At 42.3% G+C, this 21,340-nt stretch overlaps 1 protein-coding gene across 1 annotated transcript; it reads left to right on the top strand.

The window, feature by feature from the left end:
* Nucleotides 1-12,495, top strand: RFWD3 (ring finger and WD repeat domain 3). The gene is made up of 12 exons (XM_014067275.2): nt 1-270; nt 766-971; nt 1,599-1,690; nt 1,763-1,960; nt 2,480-2,571; nt 5,343-5,457; nt 7,271-7,502; nt 7,598-7,748; nt 8,905-9,081; nt 9,826-10,040; nt 11,142-11,359; nt 12,175-12,495. The coding sequence occupies exons 1-12, from the start codon at nt 20-22 to the stop codon at nt 12,316-12,318; spliced, it is 2,091 nt and encodes a 696-aa protein (XP_013922750.2). The 5' UTR covers nt 1-19; the 3' UTR covers nt 12,319-12,495.
* The last annotated feature ends 8,845 nt before the right edge of the window (nt 12,496-21,340 follow it).

The following is a 21,340-nucleotide window of genomic DNA, read 5'->3' as shown; positions in this document are numbered from 1 at the left end:
GCGGGAGGGAAGGAGGCCGATGGCGGCGGCTGAGGAGGCCATGGAAGTGGATCTCCCGCCTGTGGCCGAGGCCGACGAGAGGGAGCCGGCCGTCGCGTCCGATCGCGAGGAAGCCTCGGGGCGCCGTCCGGCGATTGCCCGCTCCTCACGAGACGCTCGGGCGGCGGAGTCGCGGAGGCCGCGCCGTTCCCGGAGGAACCTGCCTGGCGCCCCTCGGGCAGCGCCTTCCTCCGCCTCAGCGTCGTCCTCCCAACGGGCAGCCCGGGCCAGGTGAGTAGTCGTGGGCCCCGCGCGCTGCCTGCCCATCGCCTGGCGACCGCCTTTCTTCCTTCCTTCCTTCCACGCCCCTCAGATTCTCGGCGGGCTAGCCGGGACTGCGGAGACGTTCCTCGGAAGAAGCGGCAGGCCGAGCCCCGGGGACGCTCCCTGGCTGTTTTCGGGGCCGGGGGTGGGTGGTTAGCGCCTAAATTCTGCAGTTGGGGGTTGGAATGGTACTGGCGCTTCATCGCCTCCTTTCTCCATCTCAGCCACTTTAAAATGCGTGGGATTCTGGGAGTTGGAGTCCAGGCCTGTCAAAGTGGCTGCTGGGCTGGCTGGGAATTCTGGGAATTGGAGTCCAGACATGTGAAAACTGCTGCTGGGTTGCTGTGGGAATTCTGGGTGTTGGAGTCTGCACGGCTCAGCCACTGAGATCAAGGAAATGCATGTTTCGAGGGGGCTAAAATCAGATTTCACACAAATACACATTTACCTTGTGTTGATTAGATCCACAGCATCGCTGGACAGCTATTTCCAGGTCAGTAGGACCCAGCCAGCAGAACCATCACTTCTAGTAATCCACAATGACAGCAGCTCAGATGAAACGGTGGTCCTAAGTGATTCCGAGAGCAGCGGCAACAGCAGCAGCCCGACGGAGGACGAAGAGGAACCTGCAAGAAATTTAGAGGAAATACCTCTAATTGGCTTGGAAGGTTTGCATTGTTTCCATATCTTTGAAAATCTAAATGTATGTAAATGTCTCAGGACATGATGCCCATCCTTGATCAGAGCAATTTATTTGTTTGTGTAACATTTTCATGAGCTTCGGTCTTTTGAGGGGGGCAGGATGTGGGGGCTGCAATGGCACAATTGAAGCTCTGCTCCAATTACACCTTAAAAACAGGTGGAATTTTGATTGGCCGGTTGCGGATGCCATTTTGACTATTTTAACCAAACCCAATAGATATCCCTGTTGTTTTGCATCTCCTGTTGCATAGGATGGATCACGTTTTGTAACCTAACAATCTAAGAAATTGGCTGAGCTAAGACGAAAAGTCTTGGGCAGATTTTGTGCCTGGCATTACCTTTACTGTGCAGTAATGATTGGTTGCTAATTAGTATGTATATTTGTATGTAACTATCTAAAATAGTCTGATTAAGTCTGTCTTGAATTCTATATGCTTATTGTCTGTGAGGTTTTTGTGGTTTGGAATTAAATGGAAATAACTTGCTTATTCTTTTTTGTCTCTTCTTTAAAATTGAAATGGCTTATTGGGAGGGTTGCACTTTCATATAGATTGATTTGCTTACATGAAATATTTCTTTGTTTTTTCTCTTAGTAATTGTCTCAAATCAAATGGAGCCTCCTGGAGATAATTCTAATGAGATAGAGCATCCTGATTCTAGAGTCACAGCTTCCCAACCAAAGAAGGTGAGAGGAAGTGAAGTTGAATACCTGGGCCCTCATTTACCTGAGCTACCTTCCATATTTTCTTTTTTCTAGACAACTCCATTAAAGAAAAGTAATCCGGCGGCATCCCTGGTTTCTTTGGAAGAGGACAGTGGCGATATCTGTGCCATCTGCTTTGAAGAGTGGACGAACGCTGGGCAGCATCGTCTTGCAGCATTGCGCTGTGGGCATCTCTTTGGCTACAGCTGCATTGAGAGATGGCTGAAGGGTCAAGTGGGCAAATGCCCCCAGGTAAAAGTCTTTTAGCAAGAAAGACTCATTTGAAATAAAACTAATTAGGATTCTAAGGGGGAAAGTGCTATTATCATTCAGGAGAATTATTTATTGTATGCAAATTGCAACAGACAGTGCACAGTGCACTTGGACTGTTGGCAGCGGAGGCTTGTTGTGATAAAGATCAGTTACCAAAGAAGTTTTAAACAGATTACAAGGAGTCACTGGTCTCTTGCATTCAGACAAGTACGAAACAGAATTCTTACATCCACAAACTTACCAGTACCTTAAAAGTATATCGATACTAGCAGAAGAGCCCAAATAAAGAAAAAAAACACTTTACATTTGATAAAGCAAGTAACCACAAGCACAGTATCCCTCACGATGTGAAAATATTTCAGACAATCTTCCTAAAAATGCACCATATTTGATGTGTTTGTTGGGCCGAGATTGTAATGTTGTTTTTATCCAAACCACAGCCAAACAATAGATTATTTGCCAGAAAGTGACTCACTTTCATTTTGTGTTTTGTTTTAGTGCAATAAGAAAGCCAAACGCACAGATATTGTTGTCCTTTATGCCCGTACTCTGAAAGCACTGGACACCACTGAACAGGAAAACATGAAAAGGTATTGATGCTGGATCACCTTCATTTTCTTACATGAAATTTTATGTACATTTATGGTCAAGGATGAAGTCAAAATAATTTTTTATTGAAATGTGTTGTGCATAGAATAGATCAGCCCAGGTTCCCTCAGAATGTGTTCTTTGTGTTTCTGTGAGGCTTTAAGGGCCTGGATGGGGATCAACAGGCTTTGACTGAACTCTGGCAAGACCGAATGGCTTTGTGCTGTCCGTGGGGCTACCCTTGAAGAGCATTCAGCTGGTACAGAATATAGTGGCGCAGGCAGTTCTTGGGGTCTGAAGAATGGCCCATCTAACACCACTGGTCCGTGAGCTGCATTGGTTGCCAATTTGCTTCTGGGTGTAATTCAAGGTGTTGGTAATCACCTTTAAAGCCCTTCCTGGCATGGGGCCAGGCTACTTGAGGGACCGTTTCATCCCACTGGGATTAGCCCATCCTATCCATATCAGCAGAGCATGCATGCTGCAGGCCTGATGAACCTGATTATTCTGACTGGTGGGATCTTGAAGAAGGGCCTTCTACCCTGGGGAACCTCTTCTCTCCCTCCTGCGCCCCCCAGGTATGAGGTCAGCCCTAATCGTCCTCACCTAAAGAGCTTAAAGACACTTGGGGCCCAATGGGGAACTTCATAGTGGAGGTGGTTGATTAACAACGGATTTTCCACCCTCCCAGCTTTTAATTGGGCCGTGGTCTAGATTTTATATTAATTTATCTTTTTAGTTTATATGGTTTTTATTTTTTATGATTGTAAGCCACAGAGTTATCTTGAAGTACAATGGGCAGCCTATAAATTTTACAAATAATAAATGTAAGGTTTGCAGATTGGAGCTGAAAGAATCTTGTACAGCTAGCCCTTGATTTACAACAGTTCATTTAGTGACCGTTGAAAGTTTCAATGGCACTGAAAAATTTATGACCATTCTTCACACTTACAACCATTTCAGCATCCCCATGGTCAATCAAAATTTGGACATGGCAACTGACTCATATTTATGACAGTTGCTGTATCCCGGGTCATGTGATCCTCTTTTGCAACCTTCTGATAAGCAAAGCCAATGGTGAAGCCAGATTCATTTAACAACTGTGTTACTAATTTAACACCTGTGGTGATTCACTTAACTGTGGCAAGACAGATTATAAAATCGGGCAAAACTCACTTAACAAATGTCTCACTTAACAACAGAAATTTAGGGCTCAACTGTGATCGTAAGTTGAGGTCTACCTGTATAAATAACGAATAAATGAAAACACTAACACAATTACAAGTTATGTCTAGGAGATCAAGCAAACCTGTAGTGGTATTTTTTGTGCCTGATTAATCTGTGAGTCCAGATCAGGCAGCAAAGCATGAAAACAACCTGGTATCCAGACTCAGAAAATGATTTCAAACAAAGTTTACTAACGATTAATGGGTGCATCGGCAGCATGTAAAGACTGTGATTAGCATCAAATCTTTCACTGAATGCTGTAATGAGCAACGATAGATTGAGGCCATTTTCTGTGGCAGTTGCAGCTGCATTGACAACGTTTTTACTGTATCAACTGGTGTATAAAGAAGGGTGGTGATTTGATAAGTATTGAAGTTACCGCAGGTCAGATATGCTGAGGAGTATAATTCTTTCCCTCGGTAACAACAACAATATTTCTATGGGAATGATCCTGCTTCTGCAACTCTGCCTTATTCTGGAAAGCCAATGGTTGCTTAATCATAAGTTAGCAAATAGTTGGGTTCAGATGACATGAAGAATATAAACGTCAATGGAACTTTTGTTCTTGACAGTTTTATACATTTTGTAACTTGGTTACTTTTAACTTCGTCCAGAAAAACTAGGTCACCGTGAAATTGTAGACATTTTCTGTATTCTAACATCACAGCTCAGATTAATCTTTCTCAGTCTTGTTTAATCAGCTATTCCATGTATAAGATTTAGATGTCTGTGTGCAGAAATGTTCTGTAACTTTTTGATACTAAAGTTTATATGAAGCGCTTTTAAGGCCAAAAGGACTTCTAGTGCATTTTTAAAAAATGAGCTTTGCTGCCAGACTCACACTGTACTGTAAATATTGTAACACACAGTGAGGATTTTGGGAGTCTCTTGGGTCAGGTTTGGTGACTTCGTGGATATTCCTTGTAGCTTTTATTTATTTCTTATTAATTTCTATCCCATCTTTATTTTTAGAAATAACTCAAGATGGCCTGCATAGGTGGTATTCCTCCTCTTATTTACCCCATAACAAACATCTTGTGTGGTTGATTGGGCTGAGAGAAAGTGACTTGCTGAAAGTCATCCAGCCAGCTCTCTTACCTACCATGTTTCCCCAAAAATAATACCCAGCCAGAAAATAAGCCCTAGCATGATTTTTCAGGATGCTTGTGATATAAGCCCTACCAAAAATAAGCCCTAGTTAAAAACAATCAACCAGACAGATGCATTTAGGACCATATTTACCTGAAAATAAGACATCACCTAAAAATAAGCCCCAATGCATCTTTTGGAGCAAAAATTAATATGAGTCGGTCTTATTTTTGGGGAAATGCGGGTAAGACCAGACTAGAACTCACTGTCTCCTGGTCTCTAGGCCAGCACCTTCATCATTAGACCAAAGCAGCTTCCTTAGAATCCAGAGGAAAATAATCTGTCACGGACTTCTTCTATGATGTTTTCTCAGTTTTTCAGTCCAGTCTACAGTCTAGGAATTCTTGGTGATTTCCCATCCAAAATTCTAACCAGATCTGTCCCATTTTTGTCACAGCTCTTTAGAAAAGGAACAATGCCTGCGAAGGAAAGCAGAACTGGAATCAGCCCAGAGCCGCCTTCAACTGCAGGTCATGACAGAGGAGTGCAGCAAACTGAAGCAGCAAGTACAGGTAAGATTAGCTGCAGTCAATCACCCAGGACAACTGTACAGGTAGTCCTCGACTTACAACTACAATTGAGCCCAAACATTTCTGTTGTTAAGTGTGTTTTGCCCCATTTTAGGACCTTTCTTGCCTCAGTTGTTAGGTGAATCACTGCAATTGGTAAGTTAGTAACCCGCTTGTTAAATGAACCTGGCTTCCACACTGACTTTGCTTGTCAGAAGATCGCAAAAGGGGATCATGTGACTCCAGGACACTGCAATTCTCATAAATTTGAACCAGTTGCCATGCATCTGAATTTTAATCACATGACCATGGGGATGCTGCAACAGTTGTAAGTGTGAAAAACAGTCATGAGTCATTTTTTTAGTGCCATTGTAACTTTGAACAGTCGTAAATGGACTGTTGTAAGTCAAGGACTCTCTGTAATCCATGTCACATGCTCTTTGGGGGCGGGGAAGCATTTGTGGAAGAGATTCTTATGGTATCCCCTTCATGGTTGTTAAAGAGTACAGATATCCCCAGAGATGTTCCTTGGGGCGTGCCAAGCTTCCTTCTTTTCTTCTGACCGACCGACCTACCTACCTACCTACCTACCTACCTACCTACCTACCTACCTACCTACCTACCTACCTACCACTTGTTCCTCCTCTTATTTTCTCCACTAAAACCACCATATTAGAAGAATTGGACTGAGAGATTGACTGGGCCAAAGTCAGCCAGCCAGCTTTCATGCCTAAGGCGGGACTAGAATTTACAATCTCTTGGTTTCTAGCCTGACAGCCTAACCACCAGTGAACTTTGAGACACTTCCTAGGAGAAAGTCTGTGGCATTCCAGATAAATGCTTGCCTTACAAGGGAAAGTATAAGTGAATTGAGTTTTAGAACACATGAATGGAGGCGGGAAGGCAGGGGCTAGTGAATTGATAAGCTGGATTCAAAGTATCAAAATGGAGAGAAGGGATTGCTTGGCATGGATCAATCTTGCTTGGTGAGCTTGTGAGAATGGAACAGCAAGGCTCTGTAGAAGTTTGGAGAAGATGGCAGTTAGTCTGTTTTTGCTACTTGGCCAATCAATGGCATCTGAATTTTGAAATAAATTTGAAATTGTACAAGGAAATAAAAAGTTGTATTAGTTGATCCCATTATAAATTAAAATTTATAACTGCTGGCCTAAAATAATTAGTCCAACTAAAGAAGAATGTTTATCTACAGCTTAACAAAATTAGTCTCCTTTGTTTAGGGCTTTCCTGACTAAGCACAAAAACCTCCATCCTTTAAGCTGATCATTAAAAGATAAGAGATATATGAAATATATGGCCTTTTATTTATCTGGAATGTACCCATGGGAAAAAAAATACCTGGAGGGACTAAACCCGTGATGGCGAACCTATGGCATGCATGCCACAGGTTGTACGTAGAGCCCTCTCTGAGGGCACATGAGCTGCTGCCCCAGCTCAGTTCCGCCATGCATGCGCGCGCACCTCCCACCAACCACCTGATTTTTGGGTCTCTGCCGTATATGCACGGGGCAAAGGGCGCACACGGTGGTGGGGCGGAGTGCATGCCGTGGGGCATGTGCCATGCACAGGGGGACGGGGGCATGGGGTGGTGGTGGGGTAGCCATCACTGGACTAGCCCTCCCATGCCAAATCATATATTTTATATAGAACACTGTTTCTCAGCCTTGCCAACTAAGACATGTGGACTTCAACTCCCAGAATGCTGGCTGGAGAATTCGGGAGTTGAAGTCTGCACACCTTGCAATGGGCAAGAAACACAACGAGCTCTCTGGGCTTGACTTAACACTCCCTTCTGCAGGAACTGAAGACTTTGCTGGTCCGGCACAACGCCAGCTCCTCCTCTCAGCAGTCCAGCAGTGCTCGCTCTTGCTTTCCCGGCTGCCTCTCCTCCAGCCAGGGTCAGCACAAGTACCATTTTGAGAGAGCCTTTCTGGTCTCTCAGATGGGCAACTGCCGGGTGATGGCCTACTGTGACCCCCTGAGCTGCCTCGTGGTCTCACAGCCCTCTCCGCAAAGTACTCTCCTCCCTGGTGAGTCAGTAACCAAACCAAGAGGTGGGGATGTGTGATTGCTATCTCAGTCAAAGGGAGGAGTTGGCTAAGTGGCCTTTTCCGTGTCTTTTGAGGTTATGGCATTAAGATGATGAGTGCCGTCAACCTGAAGAGCAGTCAGTATGTGCCCATCCACAGCAAGCAGATCCGGGGCCTGGCCTTCAGCAACCGGGCAGATGGCTTGCTCTTGTCTGCTTCTTTGGACCATACGCTCAGGCTTACAAGGTGCGTATCTACACTACAAAGTCAGGCCCTGCATTTAGGGAGAAAAACCAAATGCATAGGTAGAAGACAGGCTGTATCTAGGTGTCCCGGTCGATCACAGCTTAAGTGTGAGCCTGACGTGTGCTGCAGCTGCCCAAAAAGCCAATGCAATCCTAGGCGGCACCAAAGGAGGGATAGTTTCAAGACAGTGTGAAGGGATAGTACCGCTTTATAGTGTTTTAGTGAAGCCACTCTTGGGATGCTGTTTGGTTACCACGTTATAAAAAAAGAGGTTGATACTGTAGGAAGTGTGCAGAGAAGAACAACAAAGAGGATAAAGTTCTGCAGGTTAGAATGTCTGATGAACTAGATATGCTTAGCTTAAGGAAGAGAAGGCTTAGGGGAGACGGGATTGCTGTCTTTTAATAGTTGAAGGGGAAGAGGCGGCCGGTTTATTCTCTCTAGCAGTGCCAAAAAAGTCATGTGGAAACGTCATGGCCGCGCTCCGGAAAATCCAAACTTCCAGATTCTGGTGTGCATGTGCACCTGGCAATCAGCTGACCAATGTGCATGCACACACCGGTTTTCCGCACTGTCGCCTGTGAAGGACAACTGATCATTGCGCGCACATGCATGCCAGACACCCAGAAGACAAACAGGGAAGGCCGCGTGTGCCAGGTAACATGACTTTGCATGCCACTTTGGGCATTTTTGCCATAGGCTTGCTATCATGGCTCTATGGCATCTGAGGGCAGGAAAAGAAGCAGTGGCTGGAAGCTTGGCAGAGAGAGATCCAACCTGGAAATGAGAAGGGATTTGCTAGCAGTGAGGACAATTAATCAGTGGAACAGCTGGCCTCCTGGGGTTGAGGTGCTCCATCAGAGGAGGTTTTCAAGAAAAAATTGGGCAGCCATTTCTCCAGGATAATATAAAGACTCCTACCTTGTGCAGGGGGTTAGTTTAGAAGACCTTCCGGGTCCTTCTAGCCCTATAGTTCTACTGGTAGTGAAGAGGCTTTACGCTGCGTGACTCAGGAAACTGGTCTGTGGTCCTTTTTTGGGGAAATGGTTTCCCGCCTGGCCATTATTGCTGTTGAGTGGTAATGGACCAAGGGAAGAGATACAAGGGTAGGCATGGGGCACAGATGCTGAGAGGCTCTTCTCTCCTTTTCTCCCAGCTTAGCCACAAACACTGTTGTACAGACCTATAATGCTAGCCGCCCCATCTGGTGCTGCTGCTGGTGCCTCGACGACACCAACTACGTCTATGCTGGGCTGGCTAATGGATCGATCTTGGTCTATGATCTGAGGGACACAAATTCCCACATCCAGGAATTGCCTCCACAGAAGTCCAGGTATGGCTTTCATAAGACAATATTGCTTTCCAAACACTGAGACCACGGAAAACTTAAAACATCTCCGTAATAAGTTCATTTCTAAGGCTAAAAATACTTCATGCTGTAGGCTAGGAACATACCTTTCTTGAAAAGAATTCCTTTGAAGACTTGGATACAGAATATAAACTCCTTGCTGTGATCCAGATAAATCTCCAAACTGGCGAGAGCAAAAGGGCCAGACTAGCTAATGTCGAACTAATCTTGCCATAGAGGCATTTCTACTCCTTAAGTCACTGCTGACATTAGCTTTCTCATGGTGGGGAATTGGAAAGAATACAGTGAGGGTAAAGTTGTGGGATGGCATTTATCTTGCTTGTAGTAGTTCTGCATTAATGAGTCTTCTGAGCAATTATGAGTGATGTGAATCAAGTTACCCTTCTTATCTCTACAATGTTTAGTAATGCTTAATCTGAAGTAAGCAGGGGATTTCAGTCTTAGCAACACTTGCAATTAAGTTAGATGGTTTCTCTTTGAAATCATTTTAAAACATTCCTATAAAGCAGGGGTGTCCAAACTTGGGAACTTTTAAGACTTGTGGACTTCAACTCCCAGAATGGCTGGCTGTGGAATTCTGGGAGTTGAAGTCCACAAGTCTTAAAAGTTCCCAGGTTTGGACACCCTTGCTATAAAGATTTTCGTTTTAGGGAATCAGAGAGAATGGTCTGATGATACTGATTTTGCTGCTGTCTCTGACCCCATCAGATGTCCTGTGGTATCTTTATCTTACCTTCCTCGAATGGCTTCAACTTCACTGCCATATGGTGGACTGGTGTCTGGAACGCTGGAAGGTGCCTGTTTTTGGGAGCAGAAGTCTAGCAATTCCTACCGACCTCACGATCTCCTCTTTGAACCCGGAGGTTGCATTGACCTTCAGACAGAACCCAGCACACGGCACTGCCTTGCAACATTCAGACCCAGTAAGTTGTCATCTGGGGATATTTTTTTGCTTAGGGTTAGGATTGGCCCAGCAGAAGCATCGAATTTGGACACGGAATCATCTTCAGGAAAGCATTCTGTTTCCTCCCCTCCCTTTTTCCTTTTACCAAATGGTGTAACCTCCCTCTTGACAGTACTTGTTTATGTTAGATTCCTGCCTGATCCATTACTTATAAATAGGAGGGGGACTTTGGATGGCGCTTCCTGTTGGACTGTAGGGCATTGCTGGTAGTACCTTTTGGTCGCTATTCTGGCTGTCTCCTTTTTGTCAGTTAGGAGAGATTTGAAGATGGAGGAGAGAATCATTTCAGGGTTCATTTAATGTATGTGACTGGGCCATGGGCGTAGCCTGAGCTCTCCTTTTGTACCCCTGGCCATTGCTTCTACCCCAAAGACCACAGACATAATCCCCTCCTTTTCCAACATAGCATCTTTCATGGAATCTCCTGTCAACATGTCTTTCTCACTGCCTGGAAACATTAAGAATTATACCTCCAGCACACGGAGCTTTGTGCTAAATCTGATTTTCTCTTTTGCCCCCATTTGGAATACTGCTTTACAAGCAAACCTCAGAGATTGTTACTAATGCCACTCTTGTAGTAGGTAGGTAGGTAGCAGGCCCTACCTTGGCATTTGGCATTCAGGACTGAGTGAAATAATGGTCTCAATGCAGTGGTGGGTTCCGGATCCCATCGCAACTGGTACACTCTGACGGGGCCGTCCGTCCACCATGGGCATGCGCTCTGTGCACGCTCGCACACCCACCGCCCTGCGATGCTACAGCTGCTCGGAGCATCGCGCAGGCACCATACGCTGCACACGCATGCACAAATGGCCCTGTTGGCTTAAATACAGGTAAGTAACAAGGGCAAGCGGGTGAGCCCTCCAAAGCACCATTCCGGTACGGTACGCCTGTACCGGGGTGTACCGCCCGGAACCCACCACTGTCTCAATGTGCAGACAAGCAGCAGCTGAAGGAAATCAAGCATCTATCAAACAGGGATTTCATTTAAATGCTTCTGCAGTGTTGGGTGTTGATATTTTCCAACTTTGTAACTTTTTTCAATTTTGCCCTTTCACAGACCGAAACAACAACTGCTTGCAGTGTGTGGTGATGGAGCTGACATCTACTCATCTGACAGACCGAGATGACGAAATTGTCTGTTCGTGCAACCCCATTCAAACTCTTACTGCAGGTCCAACGTGCAAACTCTTAACCAAAAATTCCATTTTTCAAAGTCCCGAAGATGATGGCAGCATCCTTGTGTGTGCAGGGGATGAAGCATCAAATTCTGCCATGGTATGCCCTTAATTTTGGATAAGAACTTTGCCTTTCGTTGGTAGTGTTAGGTATTGATTGTTTTTCTTCTTCCACAACAGTTAAGTCACAAAAACCATGGAGTGATTGAGTGAGGGTGCGGGTGTGTTGCAATTGCCACAGTATACATCAGGGGTCCCCAAACTTGGCAACTTTAAGACTTGTGGACTTCAATTCCCAGAATTCTCCAGCCAGCACAGCTTTTTTCTGGGAGTTGAATTCTGGGAGTTGAAGTCCACAAGACTTAAAAGTTGCCACGTTTGAAGACCTCTGGTATACATCCATGCCACTAGAGCAGTGTTCTCCAACCTTGGCAACTTTAAGACTTGTGGACTTCAACTCCCAGAGTTCCTCAGCCAGCAAAGCTGGCTGAGGAACTCTGGGAGTTGAAGTCCACAAGTCTTAAAGTTGCCAAGGTTGGAGATCACTGCACTAGAGAACCTCTTGTGCAGCTGAACCTTGAGCTGGGACTGGGGCTGTCCTCTATTTATTTCTCTAGGGATAGGAGACTGGGAGGAAAATGATGAACTCAGTTGTGGGGCATATAGAGCCAGTATTCCTCCATGCAATACTGTTCATTAGAGGTGAGAAGGAAGGGAGGCCAGTCCCTAATTTTTCTATTTTATTTGGTCTTTACAGCTCTAGTCTGAAGTCTTCTAAAAACCATTTATCAGGGGACAGGAAAGGAGGGTAGCTTTATTAGGAAGTATTATTTCCTGTAAAACATTGTAGTTTGCAGAACCATGTCTTGCCCTCTGAGATATGTGGTGAATTATGGCCTTCTCTTTATCCTGAAGCTCTGGGACGCAGGAAGTGGAACTCTGCTTCAGAAACTGCCAGCTGACCTCCCTGTGTTGGATGTCTGTCCTTTTGAGGTGAATCGCAACAGCTTCCTTGCTACTTTGACGGAGAAGATGGTGAAAATCTACAAGTGGCAGTGACTGTCTCCCTTGCCTTCCAAGCCTGATCCCTGGGCAGATGCTTTGCTGCTAATTGGATGTTTGGCTGTCTTGAAGATAGGATTATTCCTGAATCACCTTAGATTTGTACCTCAGGGTAATTTATTTGCTCCATCTCTGCTCACCTTATGTCTCTGTTTCTCTCCCCCCCCTCCCCCCCTCCCCCCAATTTATATTTTTTTCAATGAAGACAGTTGTTTCAGTCATGCAACAAATCTTGTTATGGGTCTTCTGGTTGCATTATTCTGGGAGTAAGTGAAGAAGAAACTTGGCTGCCATTTTCTGGATATAGTTTCTGGAAATTAATCATTGGTGCTTGCTAAGACTACCTTAATTAGCCCTGCTCCACAGTGGCCTAGAACTTCATAATGTGGGTACTAATAGGTCACTAACCTATTGTGTACAAAGCAAAAAGCAGTTTGTATCGCTCTTCTTTCTCTTTTGGTCTACTTAAATTCACTTTTCTGCAATGAACTATTCTAGCAAAATGTTTTCTGATCATGAGGAAAAGTGATCGCAAATTCTGCCTGAAACTGGCTGCTGACATGGATTTCGAATGCAATTTGGTGAGATGCAGTGACTTAATGTACAAGCCTAACTGTTTGGATTGAAACTGTGATTTAGGGGACTTCCAGCCGATCTCCCAAAGCCAGACCATTGCAAAAATGAAAAGTGAAGCCACTTCAGAACTTGATTAAGTATGTTTGCAAGAAAAAAGGTTTTGCTTGGCTTTTCTTAAGTACACCGGTGATCTGTTTTCTGCTCTGAATTAAAATGACATTGTATTTTGATTGCTGGCTTTCACAAAGCAAATTACTAGAGTGTATATACTGCAAGGCTCATCTGAAAACCTTTTAAAATCCGAAAGCTGTAGAAATGGAAGCTTTTTGCACTGCCTCTACTGTGCGTGGCAGTACAAGCCTCAGAACAACATTCTTAAACTGAAATACTGTGACATGTAAGTATGTCCAATTGTCCTGTTATGTATATTTGTTAAACTAGCAATTGTGAAACAAACTTTAAAAATCAGTGGTTTTCTCCAGTGGGCAAAACACTTTGCTGTTAGGCTATTCGAATCGCTTTAAAATTAAGCATAAGTGCCAAGAAAGGGAAGGAGAGTGTGCATCTCAAAAGATCTGTAGGAAAATGATACCTTTTGTACCTGTTGTCAGACCAGACAGCTTCCATGTGGTAAATTAATATATACGGTATATGGGTTTGGGGAATATTTCCTTAGCTTTTTGTTGGCAACTAGCAAGGTGCAATTTATAAGGTAACTCTTTTCAAAAATGAATGATTATACCTTAACTAAGTTGAAAACATAGTTAATTTTTTTAATGAAATGTGTTGGAATGAACTGTTACCTTGTGGGAATCTCTAGAATGTAGAAACGGTTCTGCTTTTAACAGTGAGCAAGTCACTTTATATTAAAGTACATGATCACTATAATGTAAACACAGATGAATTTGTGACATCGCCAGAATTACAATTGCTTTAAAAATACAAGTTTCTGTATAATAAACTTCTTTATCAAGCATTTATAAGGAATTTTGAATATCCTGTCTATGCATAGATAACATCTAGAGCACATCTGAAGAACATTTAAAATGTTCTAAAATGATATTTGCAAAAGGATTATATGTGAAATGTAGCCCAAGTTCTATTAGAGATACCGCCCAGCTAATAACACTGCAGAGGTAAATGTAACTGACAACATTGGTGTCTTAGTCTCTCAATAGACAGGTAGTCCTTGACTTACAACAGTTCATTTAGTGACCAAAGTTACAACAGCATTGAAAAAAGTGACACGGCCTTTTTTCACAGTTATGACGGTTGCAGCATCCCCAGGATCATTTGATCCAAATTCAGATGCTTGGCAACTGATTCATATTTATGACGGTTGCAGTGTCCCGGGGGGAGGGGGGGTGTCAACCTTCTGACAAGCAAAGTCAATCGGGAAGCCAGATCCATTTAACAACCGTGTTCCTAACTTAACAACTGCAGTGATTCACTTAAACAACTGTGGCAAGAAAAGTTGTAAAATGGGACAAAATTCACTTAACAAATGTTTCACTTAGCAATATAAATTTTTGGCTCAGTTGTGGTCGAAAGCCAAGGACTTCCTGTACTTCTCTTAGATGACCTGTTTTGACAGTTTAGAAAAAAAGCTGTTAAAAATTATTTGACAAATGCAGGATGTAACCCTCAATCGGTGCTTGGATTATTGCAGTGTATAGCCTATTTACAGAATAGGGTTAAGATGGTATTAATACCAGCCCAAATTCTTGGAGGATACAGTATTATGCCTTTGAACCCTTGCCCAATTCTTACATTGTGTGTTCATTTTTCATGCATCATAGCTGAGAATATTTAGACAACAAAAATATATCAAACCAGGTGAAATGCAACCAGGCTGCTAAGAAATCTTGGATGTATTTTTTAAAGACTTGCATATATGTCAATGTTATTATTTGGCAAGCTGTGCTTGCATTTTGTCCGTACTAGTTAATTTTCATGCAACACACAGTTCAGAATAACTGGCCATGGAATAAGTTGGTCAGCAGCTCGGCTCTAGCCTTATCATCTACCCTAAAGGTTTTTTAAAAATCTCTTTTGGATGGGAGGACCCTCCTCCTCCCAAGATGGTGTTATTAGGGACAGCAAAACTAGCAGGGCCTCTCTGGAACTTTACCTGGATCACAAAGATCAGAAGGCACAGTTAATCTTTTCATAAATTTCACGCAGCACAGAAATTACTGTAGTGGATTGATGGGGAGCGTAGTTTAATATCAAGCAGCACAAAATGAGCAGGGAATATATGGGAGTTGTGTTTCTGCTTTCAGGGCATGTAAAAGAAAGGGCAAAGAACAGTTGTTAAAGAAAGATGGGATCAATTATTTTAGGAATAAGATAATTATTTTATAATTATGGCGAACCAGTAGATGTTAATTTGCTTGTTCTGTCTTAACTCTGCCCTTGGATAGAATGTGGCTTTAGCCACACACATCCACATAAATATAAGCACACAAAAATATGATGCGCACGTACATACAGGATTGATTTCAACAGGAGTCGGTAACCTTAGGCTGGAAAAGCTTGGCGTTGGTAATTTTTGGTCCTTTGAAATTTCAAATGAATGTACCTGTTTTTTTCTTTTTCTTTTTTGTGTGTGGGATCAGCCACTTTATTTATCTATCAAATTTATATAGCTGCCCCTCTCACAGAAAATGACACCTAGTGGTGTACATTTTGTTTCCTGCAGTGCCTCATTGGCAAGGGTGCCAATTTACACTGACTTAGGGAGAGAATTGTAAAATCTTATCAGCAATTTTCTGCTGCACATATTCACTTTTCTCTTTCAGACTTTCTGATGATCTGCATTTCAAAATCATGTCACTATTGGTGAAACTATGATCTTGACAGTTCCTACCTTTGTTGTCAGGATGATGCCTCTGCACTTTAATGTTTTGCCTGCAGTTTCTGATTTTAAGAATATAAACTCTGTTACTGTTTCAGCTTTCTGCTTGCATTGGGGTGGGCATAATTTTGATGTCATATTGAGCATCAGGCTGGCTTTTACATGCCCTTATTTCACCTTCCACAAGAAATCTTTCAGGTTTTTCTCCCTTTTAGCTTTCCACGGGAATCACCATCTTATCATTGTTGCTGCTTTTCCCAGCAATATTAATCCCAATTTCTATTCCCATCATTTTTGCAGTTAATCTTTGACCTATGACTGCAGTTGAGATTTCTGTTGCTAAGCGAGATAGTTGTTTAGTGAATTTTGCCCGATTTTACAACCTTTCTTGCCACAGTTATTAAGTGAAACACTGCAGTTACTAGTAACACAATCGTTAAGTGAACCTGGCTTCCCCATTGACTTTGCTTGTCAGAAGTGAATTGCACCTATCATAAATACACTATCAGACTATTTAGTAAGACTATTAATATTCTTATCTTTCCTATTACCTAGCTCCCTTTCTACTTATGATTATAACTTTGTGGCTTGTATCTTTATGCTTTATATTGTTTTATTTAGTTTCCTAGTATGATTTATGTTGATTCTATCACTAAGTCTTGTATCTTATGATTAATGTATTTTTATGATGACTATGATCATGATTTTTCACTTACAACCTTTATGTACAATGAGAGCTTATGCACCGAAGATAAATTCCTTGTGTGTCTAATTAACACTTGGTCAATAATCCTCTCCTCTTCTCTTCCCTTCTCTTGAATTCTGATCACATGACCATGCAGACAGATGTAATGGTCGTAAGTGTGAAAAAAGGTCATAAGACACTTCTTTCAATGCCATTGTAACTGAACGGCCACTAAGTGAACTGTTGTAAGTTGAGGATTACCTGTACTCCATGTCTACTTGCAAACCGCAAGAAGTATTTTAGCTGCATCGTGTGACATTTTAAACAGTTTTGCTGGCAATATCAACCAGACTGCGAAGCTTTGCTATTAGCAATATTTCTCATTTAGCAATATGCTCATTTAACTTCCCAGATTGTCTGGCAGTAGTTCTATAATCACAGCTTCATATGTATCAGGAATTTGGGGGTGTTTTGTCTGCAGCTCTGCAGTGTAATTCGCACTGGTTTTTTTGTATATCACTCCCCCACCCCCCCCACCCGGATCTTTGCCTTATCTATTTCCATACCCTTCACTCCATGAAAAGTTTCCTTGATTTCTATGTCTTTCTTTAAAAAAAACCTTATTCTTCCCAAGGTGATGGTGGCTATAGGAATTACATGGTGGCCTACCTTTGGAGGAAGGACTATGTTTACATTGCCACTGTTTTTGTTTAATACATATCTAAGGAACGATGTGTTTGCATTGCAACGTAATTTGAGAGTAATTGTTTGAGAGTGTTTGCATTGTAGCCAGTTTTTGACGGTGCAACATTGAGAGAAAATGTGTACTTTTATATTTTAAATATTTGTATATTGGTGGCTTTTAAATGGAGTGTTTGCTTTAGAATTTGAACAGTTTGGGTGTGTGCTACCGTAGCTTTCGGTAGTAATGAGCCATTTCTCTTTATACTGAAATCTGCTTGTTGTTTATTTCTTTGAGGCTTGTTTGCAGTGTAGGCTGGAGTTGGGATGTGATTTGGGGAGGTTGTGTGACTATGTGCAGTGTTTTATACAGGTAGTCCTTGAACTTAACAAGTTCAGTTCACTTAGTGACCGCTCAAAGTTACATCATCACTGGAAAAAGTGAATTATGACCATTTTTCATTTACAACCATTAAAAGCATTCCCATGGGCATGTGATCAAATTCATCTGCTTGGCAACAGACTCATATTTATGACAATTGCAGTGTCCCGGGGTCATGTGACCCCCCTTTTGCGACCTTCGGACAAGCAAAGTCAATGGGGGAAGCCAGTTTCACTTAGCTACTGCAGTGATTCACTTAACAACTGTGGCAAGAAAGGTCGTAAAATGGAGCCAAACTCACTTAACAAATGTCCCATGTAGCGACAGATTTTGGGTTCAATTGTGGTTATAAGTCAAGGACTACCTGTATTTGTGGTAATTTGGGGGCTGTTCAGCTTTCACGCTTAAACTGCAGCTTTGGGTGGAGACTTGATGGATAAATGTTTTCCCTTTATACCAGGGATCTCCAAACTTGTCAGCTTTAAGACTTGTGGACTTCAACTCCCAGAATTCCCCAGCCAGCCAGCTGACTGACAAGTTTGGAGACCCCTGCTTTATACAGTACAGTATACAGTCCTCAACTTACAAGAGTTCTTTTAGTGACTGTTTGAAGTTTCAACAACGCTTATGACCGTTTCTCACACTTATCACCATTGCAGCATCCCCATGGTCATGTGATCAAAATTCAGCCATTCGGCAACTGGCATGTATTTGTGAAAGTTGCAATTTCCCGAGATCATATGACCCCCTTTTGCAACCTTCTGACCAGCAAGGTCCATGGGGGAAGCCAGTTTCACTTAACAACCGTGTTACTGACTTATCAACTGCAGTGATTCACTTAACGGTGGCAAGAAAGGTAATAAAATAGGGCTAATGTCAGGCCTGCAGTTATATTCCTTTTTAGGATCTTTGGCCTGCCACACTCTCTTATTTTCCTATGCTGTTTCATTAGTGTAGTAATTGGGAGGGGGAATAGTAAGGAGAAGAATTGTAGAATGTGTTGTCATTCCTTTCTAGAAATCAAGGTAATATTTTGTCTCCGCACCTCTGCATCTGACCAGAACTAGCTGGGTGGAGATGCCAGCGTGGCCGAAGAAGGTTGGACCATGTCATGGATTTATGGGTGGGGGATAAGATCAAAAACTTTCAACTGAGTGGAATCCCAGGAAGCTTTTAGATTTGGGATTCTACAGTTTGTTGCCAACATGTCTGTCTTATTAAATTGGAACTTTAAGGATAGCTCTGCCTTGGACTCTGATTTAATTCTGCATGATATTTGGAACGCTGACATTATCCCAAATCTCCTTTTAAAACAAATCACCAGCACCCTGGCAAGGGGGCTGGTGAGGGTGCCGATTTCCCAACGCTGACCGGGTCAGTGTAATTTCCTCTCTGCAATAGATCCTATCTTAAGGTAGCTATGATAATGAAAGCAGGAATAAATAAGGTTTAGCTCAGTTCTGGGTTTTTTTCCCTTTGCTTCTAGAAATGTCAAGGGTGCCTGGTATATTTGTTTTTCCATCACCGTTTTAATGTTTCTTTACAATTATGCAGGAACTGGGAACATTTCCAAATCCTGCCTGGGGTTATTTGTGAAGAGAACATATTTTCCCTTTCCGTTCTGGGCAACGCTGACTTTCCAAGATGTGATTGTATATAGTGCTAAAAGGTGTTGGACTAATGCGGATTCAAGTTCATTCTTGTGCATAGAAACTTCCGGGCTGATTTTGAACCAGTTACATTTTCTCAGCCAAACCGAGCTACTTGAACTCCAGAAATAAATTAGAAGATAATCTAAGAAATTTAAAAAATGGTTGAACTCAGGACTACATATGGTCTCATGTTGTCATGTTAGAATATTACAAGAATATGCCTTCTCCGCATAAGGATTAATCAGAATAAAACTATAAGGGACCTTGGAGGTCTTCTAGTCCAGCTCTCTGCTGAAGCAGGAGACCCTACATCATTTCAGACAAGTGACTGTCCAGTCTCTTCTTAAAAACCTCCAATGATGGAGCGTCCATGTTTTCTTGGGGCAAGCTGTTCCACTGGTTAATTGTCCTCACTGTTAGGAAGTTTCTCCTTAATTCCAGATTGCTTCCGTCTTTGATTGGTTTCCATCCATTGTTTCTTGTCCTGCCTTCTGCTTTGGAAAATAATTGACCCTCTCCTCTTTGTGGCAGCCCCTCAAATATTGGAAGACTGCTATCATGTCCCCCTTAATCCTTCTTTTCTCTAAAATAGCCAAACCTGGTTCCTGCAACTATTCTTCATATGTTTTTATCTCCAGGCCTTTTAATCATCTTAGTTGCTCTTTGCACTTTTTCCAAAGTCTCACCATCTTTTTTGTAATGTGACCAAAACTGGTTGCAATATTCCAGGTGTAGCCTTGCAAAGGCTTTGTAATACTTTGTGTGATTTTGATTCTACACTTCTGTTTATATAATTATACAATCAAATTATACAATAAAAATATAAGTGGAATCCTTTTTACTTTGGCCAAACAATGCTGATGATAAGAGTGTCTCACCTTTAACGGAACCATTTATGATCATCATCCTACTTTGTAGGCTTGTTGTGAGGGAAGATGGAGGGGCCTTTGAGCTCCAGGAGAAAAAGTGAGATTTAACCCGAATGAATAAATTGTTCCATCCTCCAATTAATAATAAATCTGCAAACAGAGGTGGGATGATAGTGGCAAAAGAAAGCAAACGTAGTACCAATACTAAAAAGTGACTTGTGTGCCATCTCAAAACCTCTGGACCACTGCTTGAAAAAAACAACCCATCAGTCAATTGCAAAAAGCAGCTTTTCTCAGATCAGCTTACATCCTGCAGCAGTCCCATCAAGCAACAGGTCCTTGGGAACAACCCGAAAGAGATAAAAATGCCAAATCCAATGTAAACATCTAGTTGACTATAACCAACCTTAATCACATGTTTTTCAGAGCAGTTTCTGTTGGCTCTGTCTACTGGATATGCTAAAAGGGAAGAGACACTTAGGTGTTCTCTCTTATTTTCCAAATAGTACAGTTGGGTCGTTTCCAGATCTGTGTTTTGTTTTCTCTAGTTCTCTTTTCATTGCAGCATCCAGTAGATGAGACAAGCCAAACCAAATGTGTTTGAAAGAGCCGTGTATCAAGAGGCAAAAATTAATTTTGAGTATCGGGTTGCAGAAATGGAAGTTGTTTAAAATCCAGACCAAAATGCACACGGAAGAAAGAAAACCAAGACATTTACATAGAAAAGGCATCCAATAAGGTTTCTCTGTAGGGAGAAAAACAGCTCTATAAATAATATAAACGCTGAGAAGACCTTTAGTGTTGCTACAAAGACCATCATTTCTCAAATATTTACGGAGTAAAGAAATCATTTTAGCCCTGGAATGAGGAAAAAGCTGTACTTAGAATGCAAATCTTACCAAGTGTTGAAGAATTTATATAGAGGAGAAACTGTAAGTGCATTAAATGTTGCCTGAGATATGTGAAAGAATGATTATTATTTCTTATTATTTATTTAAATTTATTAGCTGTCCAATTCCAGTGCGGTGTTCTTTCAGTGAATTCATACAGAAGAGAGAACATAAATGCCACTGGACTCACATTTTGCAGCCTTGGGGCTTCAGAAATCCTATTGTGCTGAATATTAATAATCAACACAGGAAAGCATGTTTTAAGGAGAAGCAGAAAACTATAAATTGTTACTTAGGCTTAACTCAGGATACATGGCCTAATCCTTCTGCAGAAATGGAAAAAAGTCTGGAACTCAGCACTCACCTCTCTCCTAGAAAAATAAAATATTCTAGGAAATATAAAAAAAGGCAGAATATTGTATTTCCC

Source organism: Thamnophis sirtalis, unplaced genomic scaffold (genome assembly GCF_051295495.1).
Source record: "Thamnophis sirtalis isolate CommonGarterSnake01/CBP01778 unplaced genomic scaffold, rThaSir2_p1.2 scaffold_14, whole genome shotgun sequence".
In the NCBI taxonomy this organism is placed as follows: Eukaryota; Metazoa; Chordata; class Lepidosauria; order Squamata; family Natricidae; genus Thamnophis; species Thamnophis sirtalis.
The sequence above is the reverse complement of the archived record's forward strand: the minus strand, read 5'-3'. Positions and strand labels throughout refer to the sequence as shown.